The 16,481-nt window shown below is 35.1% G+C and overlaps 1 protein-coding gene across 2 annotated transcripts in view; it reads left to right on the forward strand.

The window, feature by feature from the left end:
* LOC120624123 (nephrin-like) overlaps positions 1 to 16,481 on the forward strand; it is a 269,981-nt gene that overhangs the window by 32,628 nt on the left and 220,872 nt on the right. For both annotated transcript variants that reach the window (XM_039890481.1, XM_039890480.1), the window contains exon 2: positions 15,135 to 15,367. In XM_039890481.1, the coding sequence (XP_039746415.1) occupies positions 15,271 to 15,367 (97 nt within the window). In that variant the 5' untranslated portion in view covers positions 15,135 to 15,270. The remainder of the gene's footprint in view (positions 1 to 15,134; positions 15,368 to 16,481) is intronic.

A 16,481-nucleotide genomic window follows, 5' to 3' on the forward strand; every position in this document is an offset into this window, starting at 1 on the left:
CTTTAATCCCTCGTCTTTGATGGAGATCTAATTGATTGGCTCCGTCTAAGGAAACTGCTGCATAATGAGCTTCCAATAAAAAGTTCTCGGTAAGAAATTCAATCTATTAGCTTTACATTTATTTATAACTCAAGACTATTTACTATTCATCTAGTCGTTTTATGACTTTTTATAGCCTGGGAGCCAGCGGTAGGTTTATGACCTAATGCATCCTCATGCTATTAAGGTCCTGTGCTAGGCGCAGGCTTCTTGGATAAGAGAGAGAAAGTTGAAAGATAATTATCAAATGTCAGTGCTGATAAATAACCGGATGTAATGGTTTAACGTGCTCCCCGAGACACGAAGTTGAACAACTCTATTTTGTTTTACTTTGGACTGGTATTGAGAATTGCATTTCTGAAAACACAGTACTTAAGAATAATTGATTTAAATTAGATACATACCTATTAACACAAATTGTAACGTATTACATACATTAAGATGTTATAGTATTTATTTATTTTTATTTATAAAATCAATAGCATTACAGCAAAAAAGTATTTTATACAATGCCCGGTGTTGACTTAATAGAGCCCATTTAAGTTTTTTATACGATAATAACAAAATAATAATGATTCCCAAAAAACCGCACGAGAGTGGGTACTTCTGTGTAGAAGTGTCGGTGTGTGCATGTATGCTGTATGCGTGTGTGTGTTTTGATCGATTTATTTATCTTTGAGACTTCACAATCAGTTTATAAATATAATAAAAAAAACATTAATTTATAGACAAATAACATTTTGTATTAAAATATATGTTTTACTAGCCACTTCCCGCGGCTGCGTCCTCCGTTATTCTGTTTTTTTTCCCCATTAAACTTTCGTTCGCTATTTTAAACATTACCCAGATTCACCGCATAGTATTGCCCGCTCGCGTCTGTACTTTGTTTTATAGACTCTTAGGAGCTGTAGCGTGATGCAAAATAGACTATAAACTTCCTCTAGAACTTCAAAATCTAACTGGCTCTAGGGATTAGCGTGTCCAAATAAAAAACAAGATAAGTATTCAACTTTAATTTTATAAAGTACCTGTAGATAATGTAGAAAAAGTATACATGAATAACTTTACTAAACTTCCCACCAGCTCTTGAACTATGAACCTTTTGAACCTTTGAACACTACGTATTGAGAGCTGGCGTAGAATTTCAAAGTAGAAAGCAACTTGTGAAACTTTGGTACTCGCATAAAGTTCACAATACAATGTGTGTAGTTTCAGAATGTGTAACCGATATACCGTAACTATAGCTATTAGGTATTCGATCCGCCCAACTACCACGAAGAGTTAACATTAAGAGATAAAACTTCTATAATAGAGCTATGAGATAACAATGGCACGTATTTTAAGCTATTTTGATATTTCACCGTCATCATCACCATCATCATAATCATCTTTTCGACTTCCTCCCTGGCGCAATGGTGAGCGCTATGAAATTAAGTGGGAGGTCCCGGGTTCGATCTGAGTTGACGTCTGCCTGTCAGCATACATTATAAACTGTAAGCGAAACAACTGAGTTGCATGTCGGCTCTTCTTGGTAGAATCTGCTTTCCGAACCGGTTGTAGAGTCACTACAAACATACTTACCTGTACGTTTCAAAAGTGTTTATAAAGTAGGCCTACTTGAAATCATTGTTATTTTTAAGGAATTTAACTACTTTTAATTTGCTGATTTTATCTACACTATTATGTTAAATAATTTGATAAGCTTATTATCAGTCAGTGCTGCTCTCTGAGAAATCACGAAATAACAATTATGTCTTCAACATAACTTCTAGTATATATATCGAACAAGGCGTGATTCTCAAGTTAGAAACTATCAGACAGATGCTAAGATTGCGTGACCCGAGAATATAACATTTGGCGACATTAGGGCGATAGATTGACGAAAAATGTCTATAATGATAAACGTTTGATAACTTTTTGCGTCGTTTGATAAGTTAAGTTTTAGTCCTAGACCTTATAAATTACTTTTAGCACTTTTTGCCTGAGTTTTGTCGTGGTAACTCTATGATTCTTAACAGTCAAACTTTTCAAGATTAGTTCATGACTAAAGAAAGTGACATTATTTAGTTTACTCACGATATGCGGTATAATTGACTTTGGCTTCAAATAATCTGCTTTCCGTATCGGAGGTAGAGTCACCACAAACAGACATACTTAATGTTTCAAAAGTGCTGCTACAGTAGGCCTACTTGAAATATATACATTTTGACACACAGAAGCCGATAGATTTCATTTGAGACATGTAAAAGATGAACAACCAATGAAATTCTTGGAATTTTATTGTGGGTTTCTCGAATCAAAGCTGTCCATGTTTCTTACTTATAAGCTCGTTCCATTGACTTGGAACAAAGCACGTACTCAATGCAACGGGTTTGTCACATATTCTATATTATGAAAGTACGAGTTTGAAACCTTTCTAGCTTTAATTTAAGGCCATCCCATAATGTTAATAAAATAATTAATTTATTTCAATTAATATGTTTTCCTCTACATGTTGGCTAGTTTTTAGCCAACATGTAGAGGAAAACATATTAATTCCAAAATCAACTTAAATCACATAGAAAGGCCTTAGGTATACATAAGTCGTATCACCCATTAATTAAGGGTGATAAGGGGGAAGTCACAATATCATCGTTAGCTTAAAGGTGACTTGTTACTTATAATATTAATAATACTAAAGTTACAATTAGCTTCACTCGGAGTACCTACTCAAGTATTGATCAAATGCTACCCTTGGAATTACGATTTTGCGGTCGATGGGCATGACGATATTATGGCTTCCTAAGTTGGGACATCTAATTTATTTGAAACGTAATCTATCCGGATATTATAAATGAGAAGGTGTGTTTGTTGATTTTTTTTTCCTGCAGCAGAAATCCAATGACTTGAACGGATATATGGATTTAGGCATAAGAGTGTTTATCGGATGAAAAGTGGCTTATGCTGCTTTAATCAAAGGGGAAATGCGTTGCAGCTTCCTAATTGATGAGTTTAAAAGCACATTTACAAAAGCTATGTGACGTCAAGGCATTTTTATGCTTAATTGGCTTAAGGGATTTTAAACTTAAAAAAAGTAGAAACGTAAAGTAAAAAACCCTTTCTAGCAGCATCGTGCGAATTTATAACGTAACATTGAATTACAAAGTAGAATTCAACAGAAGAAATATCGTTGAAGAAAACGTCTGGTTATGAAACTTTTATTAGGAATAGTTTTCATGATATAGAATAAATACAATTGTTTCATACGAAATATAAAACAGCCTAAGTAAGACAAATATACACTCATAGGAACTCTTTACTACTACTTTGCGTTTGTCTTCCCAGGATGTAAGGTATCATATTTCCGTGTACCGGATGTGAGCTATCTCTATGCAAAATTTTGTTAAAATCGGTTTAGATATAGCGGGATTTTTCGCTGTTGGAATATTATATTGCCAATTCGCTTTGCACGTGCGCAATATACATTGCGAATGGAATAAGTTTGTATGTTATTTGAATTCGTATTCGGGAGTTTAATTGTCGCGCCCGCCATTCACCCTGCCCCCGCTTTTTAAATCCTCTAAAATATTAATTTTATTGAAATGCTCTTTAGGACAATTTGGATTCACATGAATGCACAACGCATCTAATGTATATAATTGGATAAGGAATTATTCTGTATTGTTTAAAATAGTTTTGTAAACAACCCAACATTTTTTGTAAAATGTTAAAGATAAAAATGGTTACTTTGGTTTATCCTTTAGGACTTTTTTGTAGATTTTTTTAAGGTGTACAATACTTTATTAAATTATATTACTCATATATTTCGTAGGGCTCAGCCAGCTTTTGCAATGTAGCTTCCTCTATAATTGTTCTATGTATTTAGAAAAATCCGTTGCGTAAAAATCCATAGTATAGATAATATGATTTTTTATGACTCTTTTTTATGACTGTAGCGAGGTTCCCTATGAAAACGGCCTCGATACTTTCAGGCCATAATGATATTCTGATCGGAAAAAAATAATCACAAACAATTATAAATAAAAAAATGACTTATTTGGGAATTGGGCCCCTAAACTTTTTGACCAAAGGCGACAAAAAATAATTTCGTGATCGGGCCAAAATAATTATCGTCGATTTGGCCAATAGAATGAATAATTAGATCATCCCGAATTCGATGGCGAAATCACGTCGTGTAAAATTTGAATAATTTTGCATCACGCTACGCAGCCAGAGAAAATGGGCTTGGAAATACGCCAATATCCGGCACGATTCCGAATTGTGGTACAATTTGAAATGTTTTTTGCTGTGGCTTTTGCGGGCGCTGTTGGGGCGTTTAGCAATGTACATAATATCAGAATATTAGTTCGTGGATATTATAAATGGATTTAGAAAAGATTACTCTAAGCATACGGTGAACTAATAGTTTTCCTTTTTAGTAGTGCGATGGATATCTTCTGCTGGACGAAATTTAATAAAAAACGTAATCGTCATCATCATGTAAACTAATGGACGTATAAAGCTAGATTTAGGGGTTCCGCAAGGAGTTCCAAATACCACGGTTTTGTGTATAGTGAGAGCATCTCTACGTAAATAAATCAGGAATGAGAAAATCTGCACAAAAATTTGAATTACTGGCATAGCTCAAAGAATGAAGCAGTAGTATTATGAAAATTAAGCTTCATTGTTTTACTCCGCAAAAAGCAGGCGAATCTGTATGAAGTTATTTATTATTTCTTCAATCATTCAATATACCATACAGAATCTCCTGCGTTTCCCGGAGTATACCAATGTAAGCTAAATTTTCATACTATATCATGGATTTCCGCAAAGTAACGCCTGTTTCTATCAACTACTAGCGTACCCAGCCCGCTTCGCCGGGCTATGTACGCTAGTTTTATTAAAACAATAAACTTACATCATTAAATTTTTAATTTAAGTCTCATAATATATTAAATCATTTATTTCTCTCCGTATTCATTCTCTTCTATTCTCTTCTCGAGCGAGTGAAGATCATTATCTACACTCATGTACACCCAACAATAAAATATCATCATAGTAAATAAAAGCTGTATTTGACAGTCTGACAGTTCAAAATTAGCAGTGCTTCGATCTTCACCAAACTTTACCGGATTACTCGCCAGATCAATCCGGAGATTCCCTGAAAGTTTCATTGAAATCGGTCCAGCCGTTTCGGAGCCTACACGGAACATACCCACACACCTCTTTTATATAAATAGATAGATTTGAAGCTGTAGTGACAATAGGTGAAACAACTACTGACTGTCAACCCTCAATTACAGCAAGATAAAAAATACTTTTAAACATAAAACACGAGTTATAATTTTTGACGACCTCTCTGGCGCAGTGATGACGGTCTCATAAGTGGAAGTCTCAGGTTAGATTCCCTGCCGGAGCAGTTTGGGAATTAATAATTTCTGAATTTACCATGTTCTGCGAAGTGGCTTTGTCCACAGTCTGTTACTACCGACTAAAACATGTCAATAATCAATTTAGCGATCTGGTAATATGTCGCGAAGAGCTGCTGCTGCTGATACCAAAAACCAGTTAAGCAAGCTAACATCATCAGCATTTACTACCAGGTAAGATTCAAGGGCTAACTTGTAGTCTAATATACATAGTTTCATAGAAGTAGTATTACCTAGTGTTAGGACTTTGGCTTCACTTTCGAGAGGCCGAGTTCGAATCCCAGCACGTACGTTTAACTTTTCTAAGTTAACTGCGTTTTTAGTACTTAAAATATAACTTGCTTTAACGGTGAAGGAAAATATCGTGAAGAAACCTTTGTCCCTATGAGTTCTGCATAATGTTCTCAAAGGCGTGTGAAGTCCACGAATCCGCACTAGGCTAGCGTGGTGAAATTATTTATTTAATAGTTTTAAGGCGTGCTTAAAATCGGTTTTGTTGTTCTTAAGTTCTCCGGCCAAAAACAAAGAGACAGAAAAAAGTATACACTGGCGTTCGGATGGTCACATATTTAAGTCTTATATAATATAATTAATTTAACATAAAACCTATATTTTGTGAAGATGTAGAAAGGTTTACAAATTTTCAGAAACACTTACTGAGATCACTTCTCTGTGCAAAAACAAAATCCTGGCTTTCCATTATCAATTGAACTGGGACCCGAAACCTGGCTACAAGAAAAAGCAGCCAAATTGAATTATGTTTTTCCATCAGTATGTATAAGATTGATATTGAAGAATAAATTGTCTTCACCGCCTCTCCCATAAAGGCGGTGTACGTACGCAGTAAAAATATTGCCCAACGTGATAAAATACCTAACATTATTTGAGTAAGTCAAATAAAAAGAGTGCAAAAAAGCTCCCCTTACGTAATACACTCTTAACTCAATATTCTCCTCAATTTAAGCAAGCCTACATGATATAAGGATTTTAAATCACTGTCCTTCTTATTATTAAACGTTATATTATCATCATCATATCAACCCATTATGGGACCACAAGAGGTCACAGGTCTCCTACCACAATGAGAAACGGTTAAGGCCGTAGTCCACCAAGCTGGCCCAGTGCGGATTGGCGGACTCCACACACCTTTGAGAACATTATGAACTCTCAGGCATGCAGGTTTCCTCACGATGTTTTCCTTCACCGTTGAAGCAAGTGATATTTTAACTATCCCACTGGGCTATCAGCGCTTCGCAACATATATAGTACCTAATTAATAATTTTGTTTGGAAGAACAGAGTGCGATTCTTGGTATGTACCTGAAACTTCCCTCTCTTATGAGCGTTTTTAAGTTATGTGCGTTTTAAGCAATCAAATATCGGTATTTTTATCGTTGAATGAAAACAATATCGTGAGAAAACATGCATACATTATGTTACATAATGTACTCAAAGGTACGTGAAGTCTGCCAACCCACAGTAGGCTGGCATGCTAGACTAAGACCTTCGCCCTACTCATTCAGAGAGGAGTTGCGTGCCCAGTTGTGGGTCTCTATTGGGTGATAAAGATTATTTGTCTTCCTCTTCTGATTATTTAATGTGTACATAACACTGAAAGATTTTACAAAAGCTTGTGTAGGTATTTACTCTAAGCTCGCTTTAGGGGAATGAAAATATAACAGATGAAATTTGCAAACTTCATTTAACACTCATGCCTGTTTTTAGAAAACCTAGGAAATGCTTAAATCGGATGCTTAATGATTTGGGTGATGCGTAAAGACCACACGGCAGAAGTGAATATAATGGTACAGGAATTTGAATTAAACACCTCTATTTATCACTCGTTGCATTAAGGTTTACACGCACGAATGTACCCTTTACAGTTTTTAACTGCGTACCGCTTTACTAAAGTTTCTTATCTATGTAACTGCTATTTTTTTTTAGAATACCTATTCCCAGTGCAGTTTTATAAATACTTAAAAGATACAAAACTTCGACTTCTAGACGTCTAACACGTTAATTTTTAATTTATAACGTCTCGAAACTTACAGGAAAGCACTCCGCCTCTTTCTCAGATCTAGTAACCCTGTTACCAACGCCATCTACTATCAAGTAGCGATATTGCTCTTTTATACCCTTGTTTTGACCACTTGACAATACACGCATGCTATGTGACATTAGTAAATCATCTTTAAACAGATGATACGATGAAAGTAGTGTATATTTATACCCAGGGGTCGAAAATAACATGCACGAGGTACAAGTTGCGCATAAACGATACTGGATCTAATTATTAAATTATGACCTTTCATTTATGTAAAGGTTTTAAAAATTATTTCATAGTGATCAAGAAGCCAACCAAAAATCCAAACGAGCGGTGTTCGACAGAGGATATTCGGGATCTCTCCTTTAAATCATTCATCATCATCATCATCCTCCGCCTATTAATCCAACTCTGCTGGCACCGGCATCATCATTCATGGGAGAGAGAGATTAAGAGATTACACCCACCACATGCTTACACTGTAGGCTTTAGAGATTAGTAACACGTACTCGTTTTAGCAATAATAGCGGCTTAGCGTGGTTTCTGAGCCACGGAGGGGGGGGTGTTTAAGAAAATTTCATTGCTCCGGGTACAATTACTTTACTAGCTTTTACCTGTGGCTTCGCTCACGTTAAGTTCAATTTTCGATTTGGTAAATTTTAAACAAAGGTTTAAAAAATAGTCTTGCTGCTAATATAAAAATATGACCGTTAATTACTTAAAAAATCAGAAACTTTCAAATTTTCATCCCCTATTTGATGCATGGAGTTGAAATTTTTAAAATTTGTGAAATCTTTGTCGAAAACCTAACATCAAAGCTTCATGTGTAACTTGAAAAATTAAACGATAAATGAAGGATTTCATACAAACTTCCATCCCCCATTTAACCCTTTTTTTTTTTTTTTTTTAAATGAATTATCAAAAAAAAATTTTTTTTTGCGGATGCCTACTAACTATTTGTGTGTAAAATTTCGGCCCGATCCGTCAAGTGGTTAGAGCTGTGCGTTGATAGATTAGTTAGTTAGTCGCCTTTTATATATATTCATATATATATATATATATGAGATATCATTAAAATACAGCAAATAAATAATCAGAAAATTGATCGAACTGTTTTATCTTATTTTAATACTGTAATAATTAATTATTATTTATATCAAGAGGCGTTTTATTATAATTTATAACCCTCAGATTTCGAGGGACAGCCCATAAACTTTGAAGCACTTGATGACCCGGATTTAGTACACCCCCATTTACTCTATATGACACTTCAACGTCCCTTTTCAAATAGAAACAACGCTGATGTAACCGACGGGTCCGAGCGACCCTTTTTCTCTGCAAATTTTATTCCGATCCGTAGCGGAGTGCTGTTAATATCAGCTTGATTAAAATTGTACATAAAATAATCGGCAGATCAAAAGAGGGGCCGTTCTTCAACCAAAAGGACAGGAAATTGAAATTTCGTGAGCAACCCCCCTAGCATGCGGGCGTTTTGTTGTCGTTTGACGGAGTAATCAAATATTGTAGCAACGGGTTATGATTTAATGTTTTAAATTGTATCTTACTGCTAGGCTGTTAGTGTTACTTTTTGCGTGAGAACTCACTTAGTAGAGTTTGTTAGCGATAAAGTGGTCACCATATTAAACCTAGATGTTACTAGTGAATTTGTCCGCGTTCGTTTCAGTTTGTTTATCGTTCTGACACTATTATTTTCTATGGGTAAAAAGTATCTCATGTTCATCACTAGGATACACAAACCCTATGCACAATAATATCAAGATCAGTATAGCAATTTTAACGTACATAGGTTACGAAAGTTAAATATCCAAAGACTGCAAAAACGGTTCTTGGTTGCTTTTCTGGGATAAATGACTAAGTTCCGGCATACCAGGCTATGACTGTATCAAAGTTCATCAAGATAAAATACTATTTCGCATTTATAATGTCACTATAAATTGACAAGGTAATAAAGATGATGTGATAATTTTATTCATATATAAAAATTCAAAAAGTTAAATCTACGTGAAGTTTGGCTGTGATCCTAGGTCTCAACACAAACCTATTTCGTAAATGACATCTACAGTTATTTCAAAATCTAATCGCCAGTGTGCAATAACAGAGGAAATACGTCAAAACCAGCCAAAAATAAAAAAATCTTCTATGAATAACCAGTTTTCATCATATACGAGTATTTGACTTCTTTTAACTGTAAAAAAACAAAACTTTGAGAGTGCTATAGGCGTTTTGATCCATATTCTAAGAGAGTATTGCTTTATCATTCTAGATCTCGTTTAGATAAGCAGCTAGTTCAAGGTCAAGAGTCAGAACTCGTTAAATTGTAATCATAGTACCAACAGCAGCTCGAGTCGCTAAAATCTTATTACGGATAAATATAAAAAAAAATAATTTATCGAACAGGCTTAGTTCTGCTGCCTATGCGGTAAAGAAGATACGCCATATGACCGACGTAGAAACTGCTAGACTGGTATATTTTAGTTACTTTCACAGCATTATGTCATATGGAATTTTACTTTGGGGTAATGCTGCTGATATTAGCACTATTTTCGTGCTGCAGAAGAGGGCTGTTCGTTCTATCTACAAAATGGGTCCGAGAGAGTCATTGAGAGATAAATTTAAAGATTTTAAAATAATGACAGTGTATAGTCAGTACATATTTGAAAATTTAATGTACGTCCATAAAAACATTTCTAAATTTAAGAAAAAATGTGACTGCAATAATTTAAACATTAGAAGTAAGAATAAACTTACAGTGCAATATACTAGGTTACATAAAATTCATAATTCGTTTAAAGGAAATTGCATACAATTCTACAATAAACTACCAATTGACATCTTGGAGATGTCTCTTAATAAGTTCAAAGTTTGTATTAAACGTAAGCTTATAGAAAAGTCCTATTATAGTATAAAGGACTACGTAAACGATAAAAAAGCTTGGGTGTAAATTATTGCTCTAACCAGGTTGCTCTTCTAATAATTTAAAATTACATTGTGAGATGGCGATAACAAAAAAAAAAAAAAAACACCCGGCTAAGTTTGTTGTGGGCTTCTTCTTAGACCGGGACGCGTTTGGAACCCTCGTAGCTTTAGTTTTAAGTTTACGAATGTGGTTATCGCCATCATCTCACTACCGTGTAATTCTTATGTACGCATCAAAAGTGCCACCTGTGGGCCTACTTGAATAAAGATATTTTTGACTTTGACTTTGACTTTGACTTTATATATATTAAATGTATACATTTTGAAGTGGAACTTCTCTAGGTGGTTCGATAATTTTCTTCAAAGAGAACTAAACTATGAAAATTTCTGAACCTCTTTTGATAGGACTTTTTCAGTTCAGTAGGAAGGCTTGGCAACGTGTTTGAGACTAAATTAAAGCGCGTAAAACCGGAAAGATATTATGCTTGTGTAAAGTAGTGCGTTCCTCAGAACAATGAATTGGGTAACTACTAATCAAGCTTTTGGACGTCATCACATTAAGTAATCACTAATCACGTCATCACAGCTAATAACAAGGAGAAAATAGCCAGACACTAAGAAAAATGTCGCTAGATTTCACTCCATACAATATTTTACCTAAATGAAAAATTTTCATTTATTCTTCCATCAAGGAGCTAATTCCGCAAAGTCAACAGTAGGGCTCGTCAAGATTAACGGATGAATGCTGTGACACTAACAGCTGCACTCAAGAATTATTAATGGTTCATTCAGATAACTCGGTCTGGGTCGCCTTTATCTTTTACTGAATTTACGTCGCCACCTGAAACTTTTAACTACGACGCTATTGTAAGGCTGTTAGGTCGCACTCTCAGTTTTTAAGAACAATTCTATATAGATGGATATAGTACCTACTGTCGATGTCGTCATAAATGTGAGAATGTCTTTCACTGTGTTGCACCATAAGCAGATTCAGCACCACTATCACTATAGTATGATGATAAATAACTGTTAAACATTTTTATAAACCAACTAGCTATTGCCCGCGACTTCGTTGATTTGTTTTTTGATGTGGCATTCAATTTAGTTGTAGTTCTAAAAAAAATTAAAGTATTCAGTATCGCTATGCTTAAATGAGTCGTTTGCTGCTGTCCGCTGAGGAGTTTTGTCTACTATCTCCAACCACATTCATCAGATCTACACAAAGTTTGGGCAAAATTAAACACATTTTGTAACCTCTATAGTACAAAATAATTATTTAAATCGGTTATCATATGTCGAAGTTGTGGTGTAAAATCGTCAAACACTTTTATCTTCTCTCCCAAAGGAACCAAGCTTAATGTCAGGATAAAAAGTATTCTATATTACTTCTAATACTTTCAAGAATATGTGTACAAAGTTTCATGAGGATCGGTTAAGTAGTTTTTGCGTGAAAGCGTAACAAACAAACTTACATTCACATTTATAATATTAGTAGGGATAGGGATAGGGAGTATAAGTCATAAAAATGTTTACTTATTATGATATAAAATATCTGTTCAGGGCTTATTATATTACCTTTTTAATCCTCTCATCACAGAGGCACTTTTTCAATACGTATGTAATCCATTAACTACGCACTAATAAGTGCGATATTTATGATGTCTCAGACTCGGATGATAACAGCGTTAGGTACCTACTATGTTACCATAAAGTCAACAGTCTTTGCGAACCAAGATTAACGGATGAACGCCGCACTAACAGCTGCAGTCACGAAATATAAATGATTCACCCAGATAACTCTGAGTCGGAAGCATTTATCTTTTAAGGATTTACGCCAGCCCCTTTAAACTAGCCCCTTTAGGATTTTAAACTTTTGCTATGTTGAGCCCAGTCCAGGTGGTATTTCCAAAGAGATATGTGTTTTATGTAGATATATGAAAGCAATTTTATTTAATCGTTGATTATAACTTATTTTATATTAACTGTCTAACATTTTTGTAAACTACGGTTTTCTGCTGGATACGCTGATTGATAAAATTATATCAATCTCTTTTTATTTTAAATAACTAATTTAGTGCTTTGATAATTAAAATATGTTGTTTAGTTTGTTTAAATCTAACTCGTAACTACATACATAATACTTTTAAAGATTTTACACGCCCACCAAATTTTTCTGTCTTGCTCTATGTTTATATCTCTGCAATAAAAGTGTATTCATTCATGTCTCATATTTAGCCACCCTTACACTAAGACTTAGAGCACGATATCTTGACTTGGAAGAGAGCCCTAATTACGAATTCGAGGAGTTGGATAGAAGCAGGCGTTACTTTGCGGAAATCCATGATATATTATCAAAATCAAGCTTAATTTGCTATACTCAGCGGAAAGCAGGAGAATCTGTGTGGTGTAATTTATAATTTCTTCAATCCTTATACTCCACACCAAACAGATCTTCGGCAATATACCCTGTACGCTCGTTTCGCTCCGAAAAAGGAGCATCCTCAAAAACTGATTTTAGGTGACAGTCTTTGGTTTTTATTAGGTACCCATATTAAAAACACCATTGGATTTAAATTTTTTTAAGGCGTACACTGTTTTGTCTGACACTGTCGAGTCCTTTCATTTGATATCCATACTGAGGTGGATGTACAAGGCTTTTAATGGACCGGGGCCCATTTTATATTAGTAAATAATTTGAAAAAATAAACTCGTTGTGCAGTTTACTAGGCTACATAAAATTGATAATTCATTCAAGGGAAATTGTATATTATTTTATAATAAATTACCGAAAGAAATCTATGAGATATCTCTTAATAAGTTCAAAGTTTATATAAAACGTAAGCTTACAGAAAAATCCTATTACAATGAATCCTATTACAAGGATTACTTAAACGATACAAAAGCTTGGGTGTGAATTGATCTTACTTCACTTCATAGCTTAATATTAATTTCCTGTGAGATGGTGATAACAAAAAAAATATACCCGGCTACGTTTATTGTGGGCTCTTCTTAGACCAGGGCGCGTTTGGAACGCTCGAAGCTTTAGATTTAAGTTGGCGAACGAAGTCTTCTTACAATTATGTAAACATATATGTGTGAACGCTTTATAAATGCCTGTGATAGGCCTACATGAACAAAGAAATTTTGAATTTTAATTTTTTGAAACTCGTGCTCGTATTTCAATAATATGCTAACAAATAGGCCGATGAACTGGTGTATACAGTTCAAATCATATTAATGTCTCCCAACAAATGATTCACGAAGCACGCCAAACCCAATTAGGCATTGAGCAGAAGGTCAAAACTTCTTTAAGGTTATCCAAGATTCTCGACTAGACTACAGGCCTCACTATTCTATCCAAGTTTATTAGTAAATTAATATTTATAGACGACCCTTTCTAATTGGTATCAATTTTAAGCTAACAAGTCATGCGACACTAATCAAAGTTCAAGACAATAGGTCAAATTGTTTGAACTAAACTTCTCCAGTAAATAGGTTACAGTTATAAAAAAGTGATTACCGTGCTATGAATAGATTTTTTTTTATTACAAATATAACTTGTCCTTTTTCATCTTCGCTGGTTGTACGTCAAACTTCCGGGAAAATGGCTGGAGATCAAAGGTAGAATTTGCATCGTGCACCCCTGGACCCCCCCTGCACTCCAGCATCACGTGCACTGTTTCTTCCGCCTATATGCATGCTGCGCACAGAGGGCTATCAGTAACATCTTTATTGAAAAGTGTATTTATTGAGCGGTGTCCCGTTTTGGTTGCACCATCTTCCCGAATTACCTTTATCAAGGCGGAATAGTTTGTTAGCTAGGCGTTGTTTTTGAAATGCCAATACAAAGTTTTGCTTTAAAAATTTATGTCTCTACAATCTACTGAACAACCAAAAATCTAATACCTCACAATAACTACTAAAAACTAAAAATTTTGAACTCATTGACATACTTTTCGATTTCTACTAAAATAAAATGAATTTTCTTCTCTTTTCCGTTTACTTTATTTTATAAAGTTACTTATTCCTAAGCAATTTCTGTTAGTGTTATCGTTTATGTATAAAAATATGGAATTACTTTTATGCGTAATAGTACTGTTTGTTTCCCTTGGAAAGCTAATAAATAAATAAAAGTAGTCTCTTTGTTTTTTTCCTAATTTGAGATTTTATTACAGGACTTCCCTCAACTCAGTAGGTATATAGTATAGTAGTACTGACAGAATACCCGCGTTGTAAAAATAAACATTAATCTCCGAACCTTAAGCTGAGTGCACTATATTCACGAAAACGCAGGGTTCCTATGAGATCTAAAGTTAAATTCTAATGCTCCTGTTTCTTTGTTCTCGTACAGTTGAGCAACATCTGTAAAATTCTATTTTAAATAATATGATATAAAAATCCGAAGGTTTGTTGGTTTTTCCTTGTTTCACACGGAAACTTTTGCATTTATAAAGCACTGCAGTATACATATACTCTCAGCATATCATAACTCTATTCATGTCTCCCTACTAAGAACAGATCTCCTCACTCATAGGAGAGAAGATTGTAGAGTATTTACCCACCGTGCTGCTCTACTAGGGATTGGCTTGATTTATTTTATCGCTGCTGTAATAACCAGGACCAACGGCTCATCCAACTCTATACTTATTTAGAAATCAGAGAACAAGTTTGTAGGCATTTAATAAAAAATATTTTTCCTTGTTTCAGATTTGGACTATACCAACGTTGGGGCGACGAATTCGACTCAATAAAAGATCAATAAAGTGTGAATAGTTGATAACAAGCGCAATCGTACAGTGAGAGTAGATGTTAAAAAACTAATGTTAGTAAGAGACTAAGCGCGATGCGCCCCGTGTGGTATACGGTACGGACTCTATTGGCGTTCCTCATGATCGCTGTGTCAACTTCACCGTCTGCCACCCAGAGTACCATCCTTGCAGGTGAGATTATAACACTGAATTTTATATAAGCTATTAAATTATTTAAGACTAAAAATAGATAGTAATTACAAATATTAGCCTATATCAGTTCACTACTGGTTTAAAGAACCCCAATTTCTGACGTCGTCCCGACGTGGATTCTTACCCCGGTCACGAGGGCGTTTGGAATAAACAATGATTAGTCTAAAAGTCCACCAACACTCAGATTAACGTCGAACCGAGCCGAGCTCCAAGCCTTCGTAGAAGGTACCCTCGGGTCTCCCACTTCCCCCCCGATGTCGTCGATCCCTGGGGCTCTTCTCATGGCGAGCTTTCGCACTCTGCCCTGATGCTGCTGCCCTGTCCTCGTTATATTTCTTTAGTGCATGGAATAACCTTTGACCAGTTAAACTTCCTGCCGCTTCAGTTTTCTCTTACTCATCGGCAGCCAAAACCTTAACCGAAGTGATTCAATACTAGGGTTAATGACCGAAACCGGTCTTAATTTTTTTCCCGTAAATAAATAATAAATAAATATACTACGATAATACACACATCGCCATCTAGCCCCAAAGGAAGCGTAGCTTGTGTTATGGGTGATAAATATTTTTATGAATATTATACATGAATACTTATAATATACAGGTAAATATTTTTACATCACACAAACATTTTCCCGTTGTGGGGTAGCCTACGGCCTTGACTCAGAAAACAGGGTCGCTGCCCGCTGCGCCAATCAGCCATCAAAATAAATACCTAATAGGATAATAGTTAAAGTATTATTAATTGCAATTGAAATTCAAAACGGAACTGTTAACGTTGAACAGGCAATCGTCGAAAGACCATTGAATAAGACAGAACTGCAGTGTATCGAAAGCGACAGTGTCGATACGGCGGAAAATAAAGAAAATGGGTGCAGAATCTGAACACAATTTCTCAGGAAGCAACGAAGCGACGGCACAATTTGAATTGGCACAGGTAAAAATCGCCGCAATGCTGTTGCTGGTGCTGCTTTTCTATTTTCTTTTGTGGAAATGTGCTCCACAGTTAGGCAAACACAATTGGGTACACGCCTTTCGTTTTATTGCAAAAAACAACCACTCTATAGATGAAATTTTATTAAATACAAGAAAAT

This window comes from Pararge aegeria, chromosome 5 (assembly GCF_905163445.1).
Source record: "Pararge aegeria chromosome 5, ilParAegt1.1, whole genome shotgun sequence".
In the NCBI taxonomy this organism is placed as follows: domain Eukaryota; kingdom Metazoa; phylum Arthropoda; class Insecta; order Lepidoptera; family Nymphalidae; genus Pararge; species Pararge aegeria.